Source organism: Crocodylus porosus, unplaced genomic scaffold (assembly GCF_001723895.1).
Source record: "Crocodylus porosus isolate Cpor-Errol unplaced genomic scaffold, CroPor_comp1, whole genome shotgun sequence".
Lineage (NCBI taxonomy): Eukaryota > Metazoa > Chordata > Crocodylia > Crocodylidae > Crocodylus > Crocodylus porosus.
The window spans coordinates 96205234-96222984 of NW_017728931.1; the positions used below are offsets into that span (position 1 = coordinate 96205234).

The 17751-nt window shown below is 42.6% G+C and overlaps 1 protein-coding gene across 3 annotated transcripts in view; it reads left to right on the plus strand.

Annotated features, from left to right (window-relative positions):
* The window catches only part of LOC109315604, a 92417-nt gene that overhangs the window by 38513 nt on the left and 36153 nt on the right, over positions 1–17751 (plus strand). The window contains exons 9-11 of one of the 3 annotated variants that reach the window (XM_019543399.1): positions 2202–2363; positions 3786–3945; positions 4956–5008. In XM_019543399.1, the coding sequence (XP_019398944.1) occupies positions 2202–2363; positions 3786–3945; positions 4956–5008 (375 nt within the window). The remainder of the gene's footprint in view (positions 1–2201; positions 2364–3785; positions 3946–4955; positions 5009–17751) is intronic. The other 2 variants (XM_019543401.1, XM_019543400.1) reach the window with 2 other exon arrangements.

A 17751-nucleotide genomic window follows, 5' to 3' on the forward strand; every position in this document is an offset into this window, starting at 1 on the left:
TGTCTGTGGGGATGGATAGGTATGGGGATGTGGGGTGTGGGTGGGTATTGGGTTTGTTGCAGGCTTTGTGGGAAGGACAGCGTCTGGGGTGTGTGAAGGGGTGTGGGGATCTGCATGTGTGAGGGGGTGTGTGGGCACATGTGTATGATGCAGTGTGCATGTGGGACTCACCCTATGAACACACACACACACACACCCTTTACCTCTGTCTACACACATGCACATACTCTCTGTCCCTGCCTCCACGCACACCCCTCCTGCTCCTGGCCTTGATCCTGCCACGGCTCATACTCCCCAGTCCAGTGATGCAGCCCAGGGCCACATGGTGCAGGGGCAGGAAGGCAGGGAAATGGCTGGGAGTGTAGTGGGGCTGGGCTGCTCGGTCCAGCTGGCTCCCCTTGGGTCCTACTGCCCCTGGCTCCTGTCATCTTTGACAGGCATCCAGAAACAAATAAATATGAATTTACTAAATTTTTTAGGGGCTCGGCAGGCCTGATAGAATTTTCTGGCAGGTCAGATCTGGCCCGTGGGCTGTATTTTGCCCGCCCCTGTTCTGTCTGCTTGCTATATTCTTCTATCTGCTTTCTATATCTTCTTCTATGTGCTTACTATATCTTCTATTTGTTTACTAGATAGAAGAGACTAGGTAGAGAAATTAGATAGAGACTAGCAAAACAGTTAAGAGGCTAACTAGGAAGCCAGCTGCTGCAGCCAGTACCTTTCACACGCTGTTGCTTCCAGACACACAGCTCACAAAAGGGACAGAAAGGCCTCACACAGAGTCTTATATGCTGTTTCTACATCCCTCCCCCAGAGCACTGTGATTAGAAGGGAACTCGGGGAAAGATCACAGTCACTGGCCAGCTACAGATGTCAATATCAGAGCAGTCTTTCCCTTCCTCCTCTCCTCCCCCCCTGCTTCTCAGTTTCTGTTTCCCGACAAGACCTCCTTTTCCGAATCGCCAAATATTTTTCCAAATCTTTTCCAAATCAATTTGGATGCTTCAAATCGATTCAGAGCTTTTTATGGGTCTCCCAATTTGATTCGGATTCGATGATTTGGCCGCCGAAGCTGGCCAAATCTTTTCTGAAACGAATAGACGACTGAAGCTTCGCACACCCTTAATAACTATTTATAGAAATTATATATATATATTTTTAAAAATGTTGAACAGGGGGGAGCAGCCACAGTTTGGCTGGCTGACCACCCAGGCCCCTCTTTGCCAACCAGGGCTGCTCTGACTTGGCTCAACGTGCTGCACTCTTGGGTGCACATTCAAATGGCAGTGAATTCCAGAGTTTATTGCTCCCAGGTACATGTTCAAACAGCACACCCAGGAGCAATAAATTCCGGAGCAATAAACTCCAGAATTTATTGCTTCACATTAATTGCATGTGTAGATGTGCCCAGGTTATCATACTGGGACAGTAGTAATAGGGTTATATCATAGAGCTTGTTTACTTTCTTTCTCTTTCTTTTTTTGGTATTTTTCTTTGACAGCCTTCTCAATGTTCTTGGAGGTGTTCTGTCAGAGGCTAGAATTTAATATACCTACCTTACAATTCCTAACCATGGTATTATAAAATTCTGATATAAGGGCCAGTTGAATATACCTTTCAGTGTCATTTTTTTCTTTCAATGTATGTCTACACTCTGAGCATTGAAAACCATGTTCAAATGATAAAAGATAAAATCACAGAACTGGAAGGGGTCTCCTGGGTTATTCAGTTTAGTCCCTTGCTATTGCAGGCAAACATATCCCATCACCCCTTACATTGTGTTGTAATGAAGATCTTTAGGCCTCACAATACTGAGAATTTTCCAAAGAATAACTTCCTCCCTTTGGAGATAAAACCCCATCTCTCTTTCTTTCCCCAAAAGACATCCCATCACTATTTTAAATGCAGGCTGTGTTAAATCATTTTTATTTCCAGTGTCAGTATTTTATGCAATGTAACCTTTAAGTCCTCCAGCACCATTATAAAACCACATTACATATACAGCTTGTTTAAGAGAAAATATTGAGAAAGTTATAAGGTACATTCAAAGATACTTAAATTCAAATCTTTGTTCTAAATTCACTGTGGATTTTGTAAGGCAGCTTATGCCCTTTTTTCAAGAAACCCACAAAACATTTTCTCTTAAATTTTTGAATGATATAATTCCATTCTTCTCAGAAAGTCTATTTTTTCCAATACAGTATCAAACAGAGGGAAGGAAATTGAATCATTTCGCCACCAGACACTGGGGTCATTCAACTGTGGCACTTTGACCACTTATCCTGACAACGCTTCCTTTTTGAGGAGAACATCTTATGCAAAGACACTGAAAGAAATGGATAGTATGGCTGCAAAATCAGATGGTAATAATTATGTATGTTCTTACTTGCCAGAAATATACCTACATTCTTCTTCCTTTTGAATATTCTGCTTTCTTATTTTTATTATGCAGCATTTAGATGGAATTATAGAGGTTTATGGGATTTTTATGGAACACAAAACAGAAAAGCCTTGGTTCCTGTCCTCTCAGGTTTTTAATAGGTTAGAGAGAGGTGAGGAAGGAATGGGAAGGTGAAAAAGGAAAAAAAAATATAATATGCGGAGTTTGGGGGCAGAGATGTAGATTGAATTTGGGAGTAATCTGTAAAAGGTGATTGCTGCAGTACTTTGCAGCTAGCATAGCTGCAAATGCTAGACGAATGACTGATTTTCACCTTTTTTTTTTAATTCAGCACCTTAAAGCCCATGCTCTGTTTCTTGCTAGAAACATCTATATCCACCTAAACACCATAATCCTTTCAGAGTGAGGGACCAGAAAGGGTAGAGGTCCTATATACAAAATAGAACTGGTGAGGACTCTTACCTTTTTGCAGATATCAAGTTAATATAACTTGTTTTATGCTTAAAACATACCCAAGAATTTTTTTTTAGCAGGATGAGGCCAAGGAAAATTTGTTGTTATTTCAGTGTAAATGTTAAAAAATGGCTCTTTTTAATTGTTTCTTTTGGTGAAAGAAAATGATTCTGTGGTTGGCTTCTCACTCCCCATGTTATAAAAAAATTCTTCAGCGTGAGGTTTTGACTTAAATAAAATAACCTTTTGATGCTAAGTGCTTGGGAGCCAGAGTGTGTGTGCATGAACATACACCACCGTCCTGGTCCCAACCCTCCAGCTCAGTTGTCCTTCAGTTTCTCTTCCAGATTGCCCTTTGTCATAGTTAGGTAATGTTGGAAAATGCTGTTCTGGCAGCACCTGAATTTTCTATATGGAAAGTAAGAGATCTGTATGTAAATGGTCTTTTCTGGGTTCAGATTCTAAACTTCTGATGTGACCTGCCTTGATTTACATGCAGCTCATGAGATTAAAATGCCTCAGTTTTTTAGCAAGACCTGTAAGAAGTAAGACTTAAAATTAGCGTATCAGGTTCTTTAGATTACAGTTTCAGCTGGAGTATATGCTAAAGATTTTGATGTATCAGTGCATGCCTCATGCAGTGGCAAAGGCAAGCTAAACTTCATAGCTTTTTGTGTAATAATCTAATCATCACCAGTAGGTGTCATTGTGCTTACATTTAGATTAGATTAGAAAACACATTCATATAAATACAAATGGCGCTTTAATTAATACTATGAAATTAGCAATGGGAAAAAGTCTTAGTTTAGTGCAACAATTGAACGCATTCAGAATTCTATGAGAAAATATGCAATATGATTACTATTTCACCCTTGTTGAACTAATATTGAGGTGTGAAAGTGAATCTAGCACATGGCTATATATTCCCTAGATAGCAAGATCTCAGAGAGGATCCTAAGACTCACAAAGGCAGCTTCAGAATGGTCAGAAAATCAGGAATCCCATAGCTCTTTGAAAAAAAGACTAAGTATGGCAGCAGCTGAAGAAGCAGCAACACCAGAAGCAGCATCAAAATCCATTGTCCTTGCACGGTAATAATCCCTTGTTTGTGAATATGAAGTGAGGTTAAATGCCTTTAGAGATAACTGAAGCTTAATTGTATTGCTACTTTCCTTTTTTATAAGAACCTATTCCACCAATTGGCCATCCCTGGGAAATAGTTAGCACAAAGGTGTATGGAGCCTCATCCTGATTGCTGTTTTGTGATTTTGGTCTTGAGGTGAAGATGATGGTATGTTACAAAAGTAGACATATTACTGATTTTTCATGGACTTGAGCAAGGTGGTCCTCACAGGTGCCCAGTAAGTGGAATAGGATCTGGTTGAGAGATCTTATGCAAAAATCTCAAGTGCTTTGCAAAACACCGCTGGTTTCATCAGTCGAAGTTTCTAGAGGGAAAATGAGGCAGAGGTGCTGTGACTTGCCCAAGGTCACACTACACAAGCAAGAATAGAATCTCTTGCTTCTGCCCATTGCTTTATTCACTAACTAAACTGGCCCTTGGAACAAATTGTGCCCTGTGATACAGGCAAAAAATAATTGCACAGTAAGTGTCACCACCTACACACAGTTGCAGAGCTGAAAAGAGCCTTTCCTGCCTATAGCCTTAGACCAACACAGCTACAACCTATACCTCTTTTTCTTTTTGCTTTTTTAAAATTAACCTTTTCCTTGGGAAATCAGATCTCTTTTATTAGACCAACTAAAATAGTTGGAAAAATTCTTCTTTGTAAGCTTTCAAATATGAACACCCTTCATCAGAGTGAGAAAGCATCTGCAGTTGGTCTGTGCTCTTCCTGGATGGAATAGAAAAGAAAAAGCCTCATTTTGCTAAAGGCGAGATATTGGAATTCATAAACTTAGGCTTCCACTTCAACTTTTTCCTTTGCATTCCACAGTAAGAGTGAAACTAAGTAGTAAAGTTCAACACATGACACTTCAGGTAGAACAATGCTTCCTTGCAGTTTTAATATTAAAATATACTGAGTTAATAATAAATGGATGAAAATTATCTACAGCACTTTTTACTTAATTTCTCTAGCAAGAAGAATCCAAAGCCAAATAAATATGAAGCCAGCAAGAACAAAGTCAAAAGTAAGGTTTCTTTATAAGTACAGTGGCAAACAGTGGCTAAGCGGCCTTTTCTACTCAATTAAACCCATTTTCCATGGGACAGAAATGCACAGTTTTTTTCCCCTTTCTCAAACTTGGCTGAGTGCTAACTGTATGAGATGTTTTTTGTTTTTATTTTTTAAAATTTTAATCTGTGTGTATGGAAGCTTTCCCATGCCTGTATATTTTATTTTATTTTCATTCCAAAATAAAACTGTTGGATGTTTGATTATTTGGTCATTCCAGTTACATGGAAAACACCAGCTTTTCATGAAATTTTTTGGGCAAAAACCTCATCCTCTCAAGTCCTTAGGTCACTGTCCCCCACCTGCCTAGATGCATAGAAGTCAACTCTGATATACCTTGTATATATGGACTCCTGGTGGAGTGGAATTAGTTCTGTAATGAACTAAAATAAATGAAAAGTTCCCCCTGATAATTACAGTATATGTTACATGAAATCTGTTTACTGAGTTACTGCTATTTTGAATATAACTCAGTAGCTCCCAGATGTGTAGCTTATACCACTTTGCTTTCTATGTATTTACAAAATAGCAATACAGAGAAGTCTTTCCTTTCCTACCTCCAGCTCAGCTAGTCCTCTCTTAAAAAATTACTACAGAAGGTATAGAAGCAAAGCTATAGACTACATCTACAAAGGGACCTAGCTATTGCAATGCATGCCTTTGACATGCTGTCTCCCCCAGTGGAATCCTTGGCCCTGATTTAGGCCCCCAGGAGCCCAGCTCAATGCAGGAGGAGAGTCAGATGCTTAAGAGTGGGTTTCACAAAAGCCAGGAAGCTGAGCAGGGAATAATCAGAAATAGTCAATGGGAAATGCTGAGGAAAGGGTAAGGGTCTAAGGCCCACTCCTTAAAGGTAGTCAGGCAGCTAACTCCAAAGCAGAGGGACTCACTTATTTGTGCTTGGGATTTTCCTCTGTGAACTCTCATCACGAGTTAGGTGTATAAAGTTAGCTCCTTGGAGGGGGAGGGGAGGGGAGTGAACAGTTTAAGTGAGAGACCTGGAGATTTTGACTTTTCCTGGGGTAGGATTTAAATCTCTCACACCCAGGAAAGTGTCCTAACCACCAAACCATTAAGTGTGGTAGAATTAGTTTTAATATCTCTGGCTGAAGCAGTTCCACTGTGCATAAATAATGCAGTAGTTATTAAAGTGGAGATTTGAACATGATTCTCCTATATCCCACACTGGCCTATAGAATCACTTTCTCATTTTTCCTACCTTCCTATCTCAGTGAATACTACCATTCACACAGACAGGGCATATCTACGTGTGTTGCTATGGAGATGTTGTTACTGCACCATAATTTAGTACTTCCTTTTTGAAGTACTAAATTACAGTGCAGTAACAGCCTGTACTGCGCTGTAAGCATGGTTATTTTTAGCAGCTACTTCACCATAGGGGAGTGTGTCACTATGGTGAAGTAGCTGCTGGTCACGTGTAGATGCCTGTGGATGCTACATTACCATAGTGCATTGCTATGGCAATGTAGAACATATGTAAACATGCTCACAGTGAAACACAATAAGATGATTGAGTTCAGGATCCTGAGGAAAGGAGGAAGGAGAGCAGCAGAGAAAGGACTCTGGAATTCAGAAAAGCAGACTCTGACTCGCTTAGGGAACTTGTGGGCAGGAATTCCTGGGAGGCCAGTCGAGAGGGAAAGGAATCCAGGAAAATTGGTTGTGCTTTCAAGAAACCTTTTGAGGGGGTAGGAATGAACCCTTCTGATGCACAGGAAGACTAGCAAGTATAGCAGAGGGCCAGGTTGGCTTAGCAGGAAACTCTTCAATGAGTTAAAACACAAGAAGGAAGCTTACAAGTGGAAACTTGGACAAATGACTAGGGAGGAGTATAAAAGTATTGTTTGGACATGCAGGGATGAAATAAAGAAGGCCAATGTACAACTGGAGTTGCAGCTAGCAAAGGACATGAAGGGTAAAAAGAAGGGTTTCTACAAATATGTCAGCAACACAAGGGAGATCAGGGAAAGTGTCAGTCCCTTATTGAATAGGGGAGGCAACCTAGTGATAGATGATGCAGAAAAGGCTGAAGTACTTGATGCCTTTTTTTACTTCAGTTTTCATGAGCAAGGTCAGCTCCTAGACTGCTGCATGTGGCACCACAGTTTGGGAAGGAGGTGGTCAGCTGACAGTGGCAAAAGAACAGGTTAGGGACTATTGAGAAAAACTGGACATATATAAGTCCATAGAGCTGGATGTAGTACATCTGAGGTGCTGAGAGAGTTGGCTGATATGATTGCAGAGCTGCTGGTCAATATCTTTGAAAACTTGTGGTCAGGACAGGTTCCTGGTGATTGGAAAAGAGCAAATAAAGTGCCCATCTTGAAGAAAGGGAAGAGGATCTGGGGAACTACAGACTGGTCAGCCTCACTTCAGTCCCTGGAAAAATCATGGAGCAGTTCCTCAAGAAATCTGTTTCTAATCACTTGGTGGAGAAGGTGATTAGGAACAGTCAGCATGAATTCACCAAGTCATGCCTGACCAATTTGATTGCCTTCTATGATGAGATAACTGCTTCAGTGGATGCAGAAACAACAGTAGATGTGAAATACCTTGACTTTAGCAAGGCTTTTGATGCAGTTTCCCTCAACATTCTCACAAGCAAGCTAAGGAAGTATAGGTTAGGTGAATGGACTGTAAGGTGGATAGAAGCCTGGCTGGATCATCAGGCTCAAAGGGTAGGAATCAATGGCACCATGTCTAATTGGTAGTTGGTATCAAGCGGAGTGCTGCAGGGGTTAGTCCTAGGGCCAGTTTTGTTCTATATCTTCATCAATGATCTGGAAGATGACATGGAGTTTGCACCTATACAAGTTTGCAGGTGACACCGAACTGTGGGAAATTGTAGATTTGGTGGAGGGTTGGTCTAGCATTCAGGGACACCTAGACATATTGGAGTATTGAACCAAAAAGAAATCTTGTGAAGTTAAACAAGCACAAGTACTAAGTCCTGCACTTAGGACAGAACAATCCCATGTACTGGTACAGTCTGGGAACTGACTGGCTAAGTAGCAGCTCTGAAGAAAAGGACCTAGGGGTTACAGTGGACAATAGACTAAATATGAACGAACAGTGTGCCCTGGTTGTGAAAAAGGCTAACAGCATGCTGGGTTGAATTAGTAGGAGTGTTGCCAGCAGATCGAGGGAAGTGATTTTTCCTCTCTATTCAGCACTGGTGAGGCCACATCTGGAGTCCAGTATCCAGTTTTTGGCCCTCCATTACAGAAAGGATGTGGACAAATTGGAGGGAGTCCAGTGGAGGGCAACAAAAATGGTGAGGGGGCTGGGGCACATGATTTCTGAGGAGAGGCTGAAGGAACTGGGCTTATTTAGTCTAGAGAAGAGAAGACTGAGAGGAGATTTAATAACAGCCTTTAATTACTTGAACGGTTGCAAAGAAGATGGAGCTAGACTTCTCAGTACTGGCAGATAACAGAACAAGAAGCAATGGTCTCATATTGCAGCAAGGGAGTTTAGGTTAGCTACTAGGAAAAACTTTCTCACCAGAAGTATAATAAAGCACAGGAACAGGCTACCCAGAGAGGTTGTGGAATCTCCATCCTTAGAGGTTTATAACCCCCTGGTAGACAGAGCCTTAGCTGGGATGATTTGGTTGGGAGTGGTCCTTCTTTGAATGGGGTTGAACTAGTTCAGGGGTTTTCAGCTTGTTTTGGTTGAGGTACCCCTGACAACTGGTTGAGAAGTGGGGAGTTCCCCGGTCGATGAGCAGGGGAGAGGGGGACCCCTGGCAGCTGGTCAATGAGTGGGGGGAGAGGGTCCTTTGGTGGCCGGTCAATGAGCAGGGGAAGGGGCCCCTGCATGGCAGTGAAGCTGGAAGTGCCACCAGCTTCTCCATGCCACTGCTGCTTACCTCTTGGGGCCTTTCAAAGTATCCCCAGTGGTATGGGTACCCCTGGTTAAAAATCCCTGGACTAGATTATCTACTGAGGTCCTTTCCAACCCTAATTTTCTATGATTCTATGATCTGTGGTAAAAGAGATTGTGAAAGATGCATTCCAGCAGCTTGGTGGTAAAAGCACCTATTCTGGAATGTTAATTCCAGTTTTGATTAATTGAGACTGCTGGAATATGCTAATTAGCACACTTCAGTAACCTCTGCGTCACATGTATTCAGCCTCCCTGCACTTCAAAATGGCACTGGAGGCACTTTAGTTAAAGAGCTTTAGTTAAAGCTCATTGAACAAGTTTTAGTTAAAGTGTCCCCACTGCCATTTTGAAGTGTGGGATGATGAATACATGCGACTCTGCAGGTGCTCTAATTAAGGCATCTCTTGTGTGTGTGTGTGTATGTGTGTGTGTGTATAGCAGGAACGCAAGCACCCAGAATAACTTTTAACCTTGTCCACTTTAGACCAAAAGCAAACCATAGAAACCCTTAGCTCTATTAGAAATGTACCAAAGTTGGTGGAACTATACCTTTATTCTCAAAGAACTTGTTTTGCCAGCTGGTAAGCTGAGTGTCTAGGACTCTGACGATTGCTTTTTCACAGCATGGTTACAACTTCATAATGAAATCAGAAATTCAGAGAGGCATAAACACAGCTGTTTATGCCCATAAAACAAGTGGTTTACAAGAAAAGGCGTAATCAGTAGTATTAAGTATTTTGTCAATTACATTAACAACAGAGAAACAGAAAACAATGCCTATTTGACAAGAGACCATTTTAAAGAAATTATATTTGCCTAATAGTTACATTTTTATCCTGTGAAAAGCAATGAGACATCATAAAAAGAAATGTGTCCATTATTCGTGAATTTAAATATTCTGACTTGCTTGGAAAAAGAAAGCTGACCAGACTTTACATTGGTAGACATTTCTTCCTCTTAAAAATTTTGGGCAATTATTGTTTGCATTTTAATCCAGTTTCTTCACTGTCTGGTAATCATTGAATATGATCTTAGTTGGTAGTAAATTAATTTTTTTTATATAAACTCAACTGTAACTGACACCTCACTTTGAGTCTGGGCTCAAAGTTTAAACATCCCAGGCAGAATCATCCCAACACATCTACAGCACAGATTAGACATAGTCATCTTTCATGATAGTTTAAATTTTTTTTAGTGCACTCGGCTTTTCTAGATCTGCCATATTAAAAACAAAAGAATATCAACGTCATGTTTCCCAGACCATGTTGGCCCTAAAAGAGCCCAAAACGATATGATGAAAGTCGTGAACAAAATGTTTGTCAGATTAGGTTTTTCTCTTAGGCATTCATCTGAACATAGTTATGGTGATGGAAATAGTTACAGTGGTAACTGGCAGATGTACAGATCAGGTGGGTCCCTAGCCCTTCTTCCACTTACATGGACAGCAATATTTATATGAGTTTCATTTCCTACATTATGACAAATTCATATTATACTCTCTGAGCTTGGGAAAATAGATACAACAGGTCTTGCAAAGAAAACATAGTCCAATTCTGGGAGGAGCAAATCCCAATACATGGGGTTGCTCACCAAAAATGTCCTTGTAAAGAAAAAGATTTTTGTGGATGATATCTTTTATTGGACCAACTGCATAGTTAGGATAGTCTTGGACAAACTTTTGAATGCAGATCATTCTTCAACTCACTGAAGAAAACCTGAAGAAGAGTGTGCTTCATTTGGAAGATTGTCTGAGTCTATCCCAGTCATATAGTTTGTCTAATAAAAAATATTACCCACAGAAATCCCTGTCTTTTCACATCCTAGACTATCATGGCTACAACATCACTCCAACTTTACCATGACATGTAAAGGAAAGCTGTGTTGGCTTGGGCACCTCAGCTGATCTTGATCACTTAAGCATCATACTTACAGGGTGTGTCTATATGTGCAAATAATCCAGGACCAGTTTACTCTCAAGCCAACTATTCAAGAGTAAACTTTCCTGGGCACGTGTCTACATGTGCAGGGACATGGAAGAAGATTTGCTGCTCCTAGCAGCAGACTGCTCCTGTTTCCTGTGACCCTGCAATGGGTGCCTGCAGCAGCTAGGGGGAGCTCTAGGCTCCCCCTAGGTGCTAGCCCAGGAGCCAGGAGAGGGGCTGTCTCTTGGCAGGGGCTGGGGCATTGCTTCCTGCCTCTGGGAGCTGGCTGCTGCTGGGATGGGCTCTGCCACCAGAGCCCGGGCGGGGATAATGCCCCCCTGTCCCAGCAGCAGGGAGCTCCCAGTCTCTTCTCAACAGTTGCAGGACCTGGGCTGGGAAATTCTTATCACCCAGCCTGAGCCCTGTGGTTGCAGGACTGGGGCTGGGAGCTCCTTATCTTCCAGGCCCAGCTCTGCAGTCATGGAAATGGCATTGGGAGAGAAGAATCTCCCAGCACTGGCCCCATAACCACAGGGCTTGGGCCATGAGATAAAGATTTCCCAGGATGGGTCCTAGGACCACAGAGCAAGGGCTGGGATCCCCCTACTGCTGGGACAGGGAGATATTGTCCCTACCCAGGTTCTAGTGGCGGAGCCCGCCCCAGCAGCAGGCAGCTTTTGAGGGCAGGGAACAGTCTCCCACGCCCGGCTGACCATGAAGCCGTTTGCTCCCGCTCAGGCATCTACACGTGCAGTACAGTGCAGTAAGTAATGTTGAGTAAATTTGCTACTTGCATTTGCAGGTGGCAAATTCACTTGCAATTAGAGCCAGTTACTGCACAGTAAGTGTCTGCATGTGTAGATGAGGATACTTAACTGTTCAGTAATTAACTCTACTGTGCAGGAAAGCATCTTGTGTAGACACACCCACAGAAAGGTAAAACAGATCCTGAGCTGGGATTCTCAAACTACACTTTGAACTGCTCTCACTGGAGAGTGGTAGAATCTGCAGGGGAAACTTCCTCTTCCTTATCAGTCATTGGTTATTTTTTTTCCCCATACTAGCAGGGTTTATAATTCCTATACATTTTATCTTATCTAGAGTAACTGTAAATGTTCTCATGAGCCATATACAGGTATAATCCTTCTTTGAACTCTTTAAAGTAGGATCTTGTGACAATAAGTACTGCAGTTTAATTATCAGTTCCAATCAGTTGCCCTCCAGTTCAGGTGAGCCTAAGGATCATTGAACTGCTTAAGAAGTTCAGATTGCAAATTAATTTTTATTAAAATTAATGTGAAAATCCCAACCAGAATGTTCCCTACTTCTTCAGTGATTGCCACAGAGATTAATTTTCTGGTGTGTGATTGTCCACTGCTTAGTAAATCAGATTATTTTGTCTGTTCTCGCCACAGCCATGCCATTGATGCTCTTGTATCTCTATATTTGAGAGTACAAAGGATGAAACAGCCCTCGCTTTTTATTACCTGTTTCAGCAAGATAAAGCACCTTCATTGTCTTCGTATTCGCATGCTTTGTGGTTAATATGTCATAGACCTGGCCAAGGTCTCCCTTACTGAATGCTCACCAGACTTTGGTGTTTGTATCCAAATTCTAGATATGCTTCTTTTATCTCTGTTGGATCTGAGCAGGTGCCAGGTATGATCTCTTTCTCTGACTTCTGACTAAATCTCTTGTTGCACTTATAGCAAATAGAACCCAGTAATCCAACTTGTCTGGACTCTCAGGACTAGTGCTGATTCCCTCAGTAATCCCAATATCACACCCTCTACAGAGTTGGTTTCTTTTGGGCACTTTCAGTGACATGATGGTTGAGGCAGATTAGACATAGGGTTTGTCAAAAGGCAGTCTAAGCCAGTCGCACTTTATTTATAGAAGTCTTGAGAGGTATACAGACCCATGCAAAATAGAGAACATCTCTGTGTAATTCCCTACATAAGTTTCCTCACAACTCGAGTCCTCTTTGAGATCTGGTCATGGTTCCAGGTCCCTTTTACTTCTCCATCTCAGGTTTCTCTTCAGAGCATGGGGTCTTTTGTCTTTCCTGTCCAAGCTCCCTTTTAGTTTCTGACCCTCCAATTCTTTGTGCTTTAGAAGCTAACACTTGTAACTTTGTTTTTGTTCCTAGGTATTTCCTTCCTATATTTCATTCTCTGCAGATAAACCTGGAGAAAACTGGTTTTATCTCATCAGCAGCATATCATTGTATTGATAGGCAAGGTGTTTTCAGTTATTTTTCCTTTGTGATGAGTCAGAGTCTGACATGCCCATGTGCCCCTCTTCTTCTCCTTAACACAAGAAATATGATAAAAGAATATGTTGCAGACTGTTCTCAAAGGCATATGCCTGCACATACACAAAAGGCCAGATCCAGATCAGTCTTGTAGGGTCCTCTACTTAGTCATTGCAATGTAGCCCTGCTGCCCCAGGATTCTGATCCAGGTGGACAGGGTTAGGCATCTAGTACCCCTTCCTTGTGACTGGTAAGGCATAAGAGCCTTCACAGTATGATCCTGGGTGTTAACTGGGGAGACACTTAAAGCTAGCCAGTAGGAAATGCTAGGCACAGGAGTTTTTGCCTGTATGTCTGACTCAGGGCTGAAGATCAGCAGCACCATCATTTTGGGACTCAGAGGGACAGAGAGGGGAGGCATCCTCCTTACCTACATGACTGACACTTGGATTAAGTTCCACAGCACAGCACCACTATTAACTGTTATACATAGCGATGGTGTCACTGTGCACTCCCTAGCAACTTGCTTATTTACCATCTTTCTTTGAAGATGTCACGGGTTTGCATAGACTTAAGTTCCATGGATCTGATGTGTTTTCAGTTATTTTCTTGTTCAGCTCAAGTGTGCATGTAATCAGCATTAGAAATGTTGCTTGCTTCATTAAATTTTAAAATAAATTGTGTTTTGTTTTGTTTAAAGGGTATAGAAAATCCAAGAACTTGGATATACTCCACATGCAGGCCCAGGTTTGCTCCTCTTGAAATCAAGAGATCAACCTCAATTTGACTTCAGTAAGGTTTGGCCCAAATGTTCTGTATTTGGGCCAAACAAGGGGGAAAAAAGTTTGTGCCTTTTGTGTTGAGAGCAAATGAAGACAGCTGATGACTGACTTGTTATAGCAACTGATGAAGTAGGCTGTAGTCTATTAAAGCTCATGCCTCTCTGAACAAGTGTGTCTGTAAAGTGCCACCCCCTGCCTGCTGCCTATTTTTGATAGCCTTCCAAATTATGGTGCAAAGTCCTCATGTAGAAGTCAATAGACTTATAATGGAGGAAATGTTACTGTCTAAGAGGAAATATTTCTTCCCTTATTTTTGCATAGATTTTGCAGTGAATTTTGATCTGAATAGTTCTCTTGGGAACTCATTAACTGTATTTGTCTTTGATTTAGATAAATCTGATTTGTTTTGTAGGTGAAGAACGAAACGTGTCAACACGTGAGAAACCAGGTCAATAACCAACAAAAGTGATGTTAATTAATCAGCAGTGTAACTGTAGCATGACATTACAAGTTATTTGGTGCAGAAATGGTTCTATTCTGCCTTCTGTAAAATGATATATTGTTATATTGAAACATCTACTAACACTTCCATTAAGATAAACTAGTTTTCCTGTGTTAACCCATACTTATTAGTTTATTTCCTTTAAATCAGTTGAGGATATTGTATGATTTGACATGATAAAATGTGTTAAGGGGTTTAGTATAGGTCCCTATCTTTATACTGAGCAGAATCCAAAGCATGGATCTTGATGCATTCAAATGTAGTAGGAGTTAGGAGCTGAACTTTGTGGAACACCAAAAACTACAAATTGTAACAGCTGAAGACACTCAGTATCTTGCAGAATTGGGCCTAAGTTTTCTTCATGTGTTTAGAGATCAGGTTTCCCTGCTTATGATATAGAGCTTTGCTGTAAAGCTAAAGTGGGTATCATTGTAATTTCTGTAGAGCCCTACAACTTCTCTTTCATTAAGAGTAGAAATATGTCTCCTCTTCAGTCTAATCTAATAGTGTGGGTGGCTTAGGCCCTCTCTTTCTTGACAGAAATTTCATTTATAACCTCAGACAGTCGTACATTCCAGAGTAGTCATCAGCAGAAGAGTTGCATTACACCTGGGAGATGGAAACAGGCTAAAAAAGGCAGCATGCATCTTCAAGAGTTCTAGCAGATTTATATCTCTTGTAGTTATTAGTTTTGGTGATACTCATACAGGTCATTCTCGCTGCAGATTAATCTAAAGTGTCTTGCAATGCTTGATATCAAAGCTCATCTAATCATCAGTGTGATAGTGACAGGGCCCTCTCATTTCAGAGGAATCAAAGGGCACCTCAAGGGGAATTTGTCATCACATTAAGCCTTTCTAAATAGACTGCTTTTCCACAAAAAAAGTTTGTCTGAGATCCCTTTGGAAGACCTGATGCTGGTCTGTTTGTAATAGCTTTTGTAGCATGATGAGTACTGTAATGTTTTGTATAGTTTTATCCTGAACAGAATGGGTGTGTCTACATGAGACTCTTAATGAGCAGTAGATTGATCAACTGTGCATTACAGAATTGTGGCAAAAAACATGCCATTATGCTAGTGCATGGCAGTATCAGTCTGCTGTGCATTAACTGTTACAAAAAAGTATGTGATCACACTAATGCAGAGTAGTGCAGCCTACTACACACTTATTTAGTATTTTCTTTTTCAAGGGGCCCCTCCTACATACTGAATCCGGTGCCTGCTCTAGCCAGTCTGAGACATGAGCTGCATATGGTGCCCAGTCCAGCTCATTTGGGGTGGGTGCTGCATGCAGCATACATCTCAGAGCAGTCACCACATGGGGGAAGTAAGAAGGGTTCTGTGGATTCCCCATGTGCTGGATCCAGTGCCCACTGTGGCTGGTTTCTGCATGCAGTGCCTGCTACAGCCAATCAAGGATCTATGCTGCATGCAGCACCTGCTCTGGACTGGCTGGGGTGGACCTGCAGAGCCAGATGAATTTGACTGCTTTAGGTCAACCAAAATAATTAATATATTACCTGTAAACAGGCCTGACACTTAAAGAGTGTCTGGTCTCATTGTAGAGGGCATTGGTATTTCATAGGGTCAGTCCCTAGCTTTCCTGATAAGATTCAGGTCCTTAGTAAGGTACTGGATACCTTTAGCTACTGCTGAACTCACTGGGCACACCTACATGTGCAAATGTTGTGGGGTGGGTTTACTATAGAGTAAACCCCAGCAGGTCTCTATACATGTAGGGATTCAGGAGCAGATTTGCTGCTCCCATCCCTTCTGGCCTTGCACTGGCCCCCTGCAGCAGCCGTGTGGAGCTCTGTGCTCCCCCTGGGTGCTGCCCCAGGTGCTGGCAGGGAGTATTCCAGGTGTTACCTCTCAGCTCCATGTTCTTGGGGAACCCTGACACAGGACACAGACTGACTCGCAAAGAATTCCCTCCCCCCCACCTAAACAAACTGATTAAGATGCAGTGAGAGACGTACCTAAAACCCTCCAGATAAGGGTGACGAGAGTGAAACAACTGCCCTAGGTCTCATTTGCATCTGAGATGGAACCAGATCACCATTCATTTACATGAGAGATGGAGAGCAGAAAGGCTGAAGCAGAGACCACAGTGAATTCTGGGATCAGAGAAGCAGGGGAGCACTGCATGATGGAGAGTCTGTGCTCCAAATGCTAATCAACCCACACACCCAGCTCAGCATTTATCAGACCAGTTCTAATCTGGATTTACAAAGGACTCCCCCTCCCCCCTCCCACACACACACACATACACACACACACACACCTCTAAGTAGAAGTAAGTTTAATAGGCATCTCGAGCCATACATTCCCCAGTCCTACTGTGGGAGGCCTATTTAAACTTAATTGGCTAAAACTCGGTTGCTGGGTTAGGGAATGCTGAGGCAATACACCGAGTCGGGGGTGTGGGCAACATTTGAACAATGGTAAAGGGTTCATCGCAGCGTGCAGCCTGTTGGAGCCCTGACCACAAGTGTTGTCACACTTTTCCTGGGACGACTGGTGGAAGTCCTCTCCACAAAAGGTTATGAACACTCCAATAATTGCCTTAAGTCTGTTAAAAGTCTATAGTAAGATCTGGAAAAGTCATTGTCACAGGGTCACGCAGGTGCCCTGTTCCTATGAAGGAATAAGGGCTGCTGAAGCTCCCTGAGACAGCACAGGTGTTGGTTGCTGGAGCAACCAGGCTGGTCACATGACCGGAAGGGGGCAGGGCCGGACCTTTATAAACAGCCCAGGCCAGAGCCTAGCTGGCATTTTCCTTCTGGCAGCCTGAGGTGCAGGAGAGCTGGGTAGAGTAGAGCTGATTGTTACAGCCTGACCACCCAAGTGGCTACAGCATGGTAAGGGTGGAGAGAACCCTGGCTGGGAGGCCATTGCTAGAGGACCAAGTGAGCTCAGATCTTATGTTATAGCCAGGAGGCTGATTGTTGTGTTTCAGCCGTTTGGTTTCTGGTTTGGTTTCATTACTGTTATACCGGAGGACCGGGTGAGGCTATAAGGGGATGGAGGAGGCCTCACTTAGGAGCACCCCAGTAGAGTGGCGGGGGGGGTGCTCCCAGTGTCGAAGTGTGGTGCTGCACTGTGGGGTGTACTACCCCAGCCCTGGGGAGGGGCACAGTGCTAGTGAGGGCACTGTAGTTGGGGTACAAGACCCCAGCCCTGAGAAGGGCAAAGAGGATTTTGGGGGCCAGGCATGGCTAAGGCCACCTGAGCCCCACTGCAAAGAGCACCAGTGAGAAGCCTGAGGGGCTCGTGTTAGGCTCCAAGGGGAGAGCCACACGAGGAGAAGCCTAGGGTGGGTGCTACTA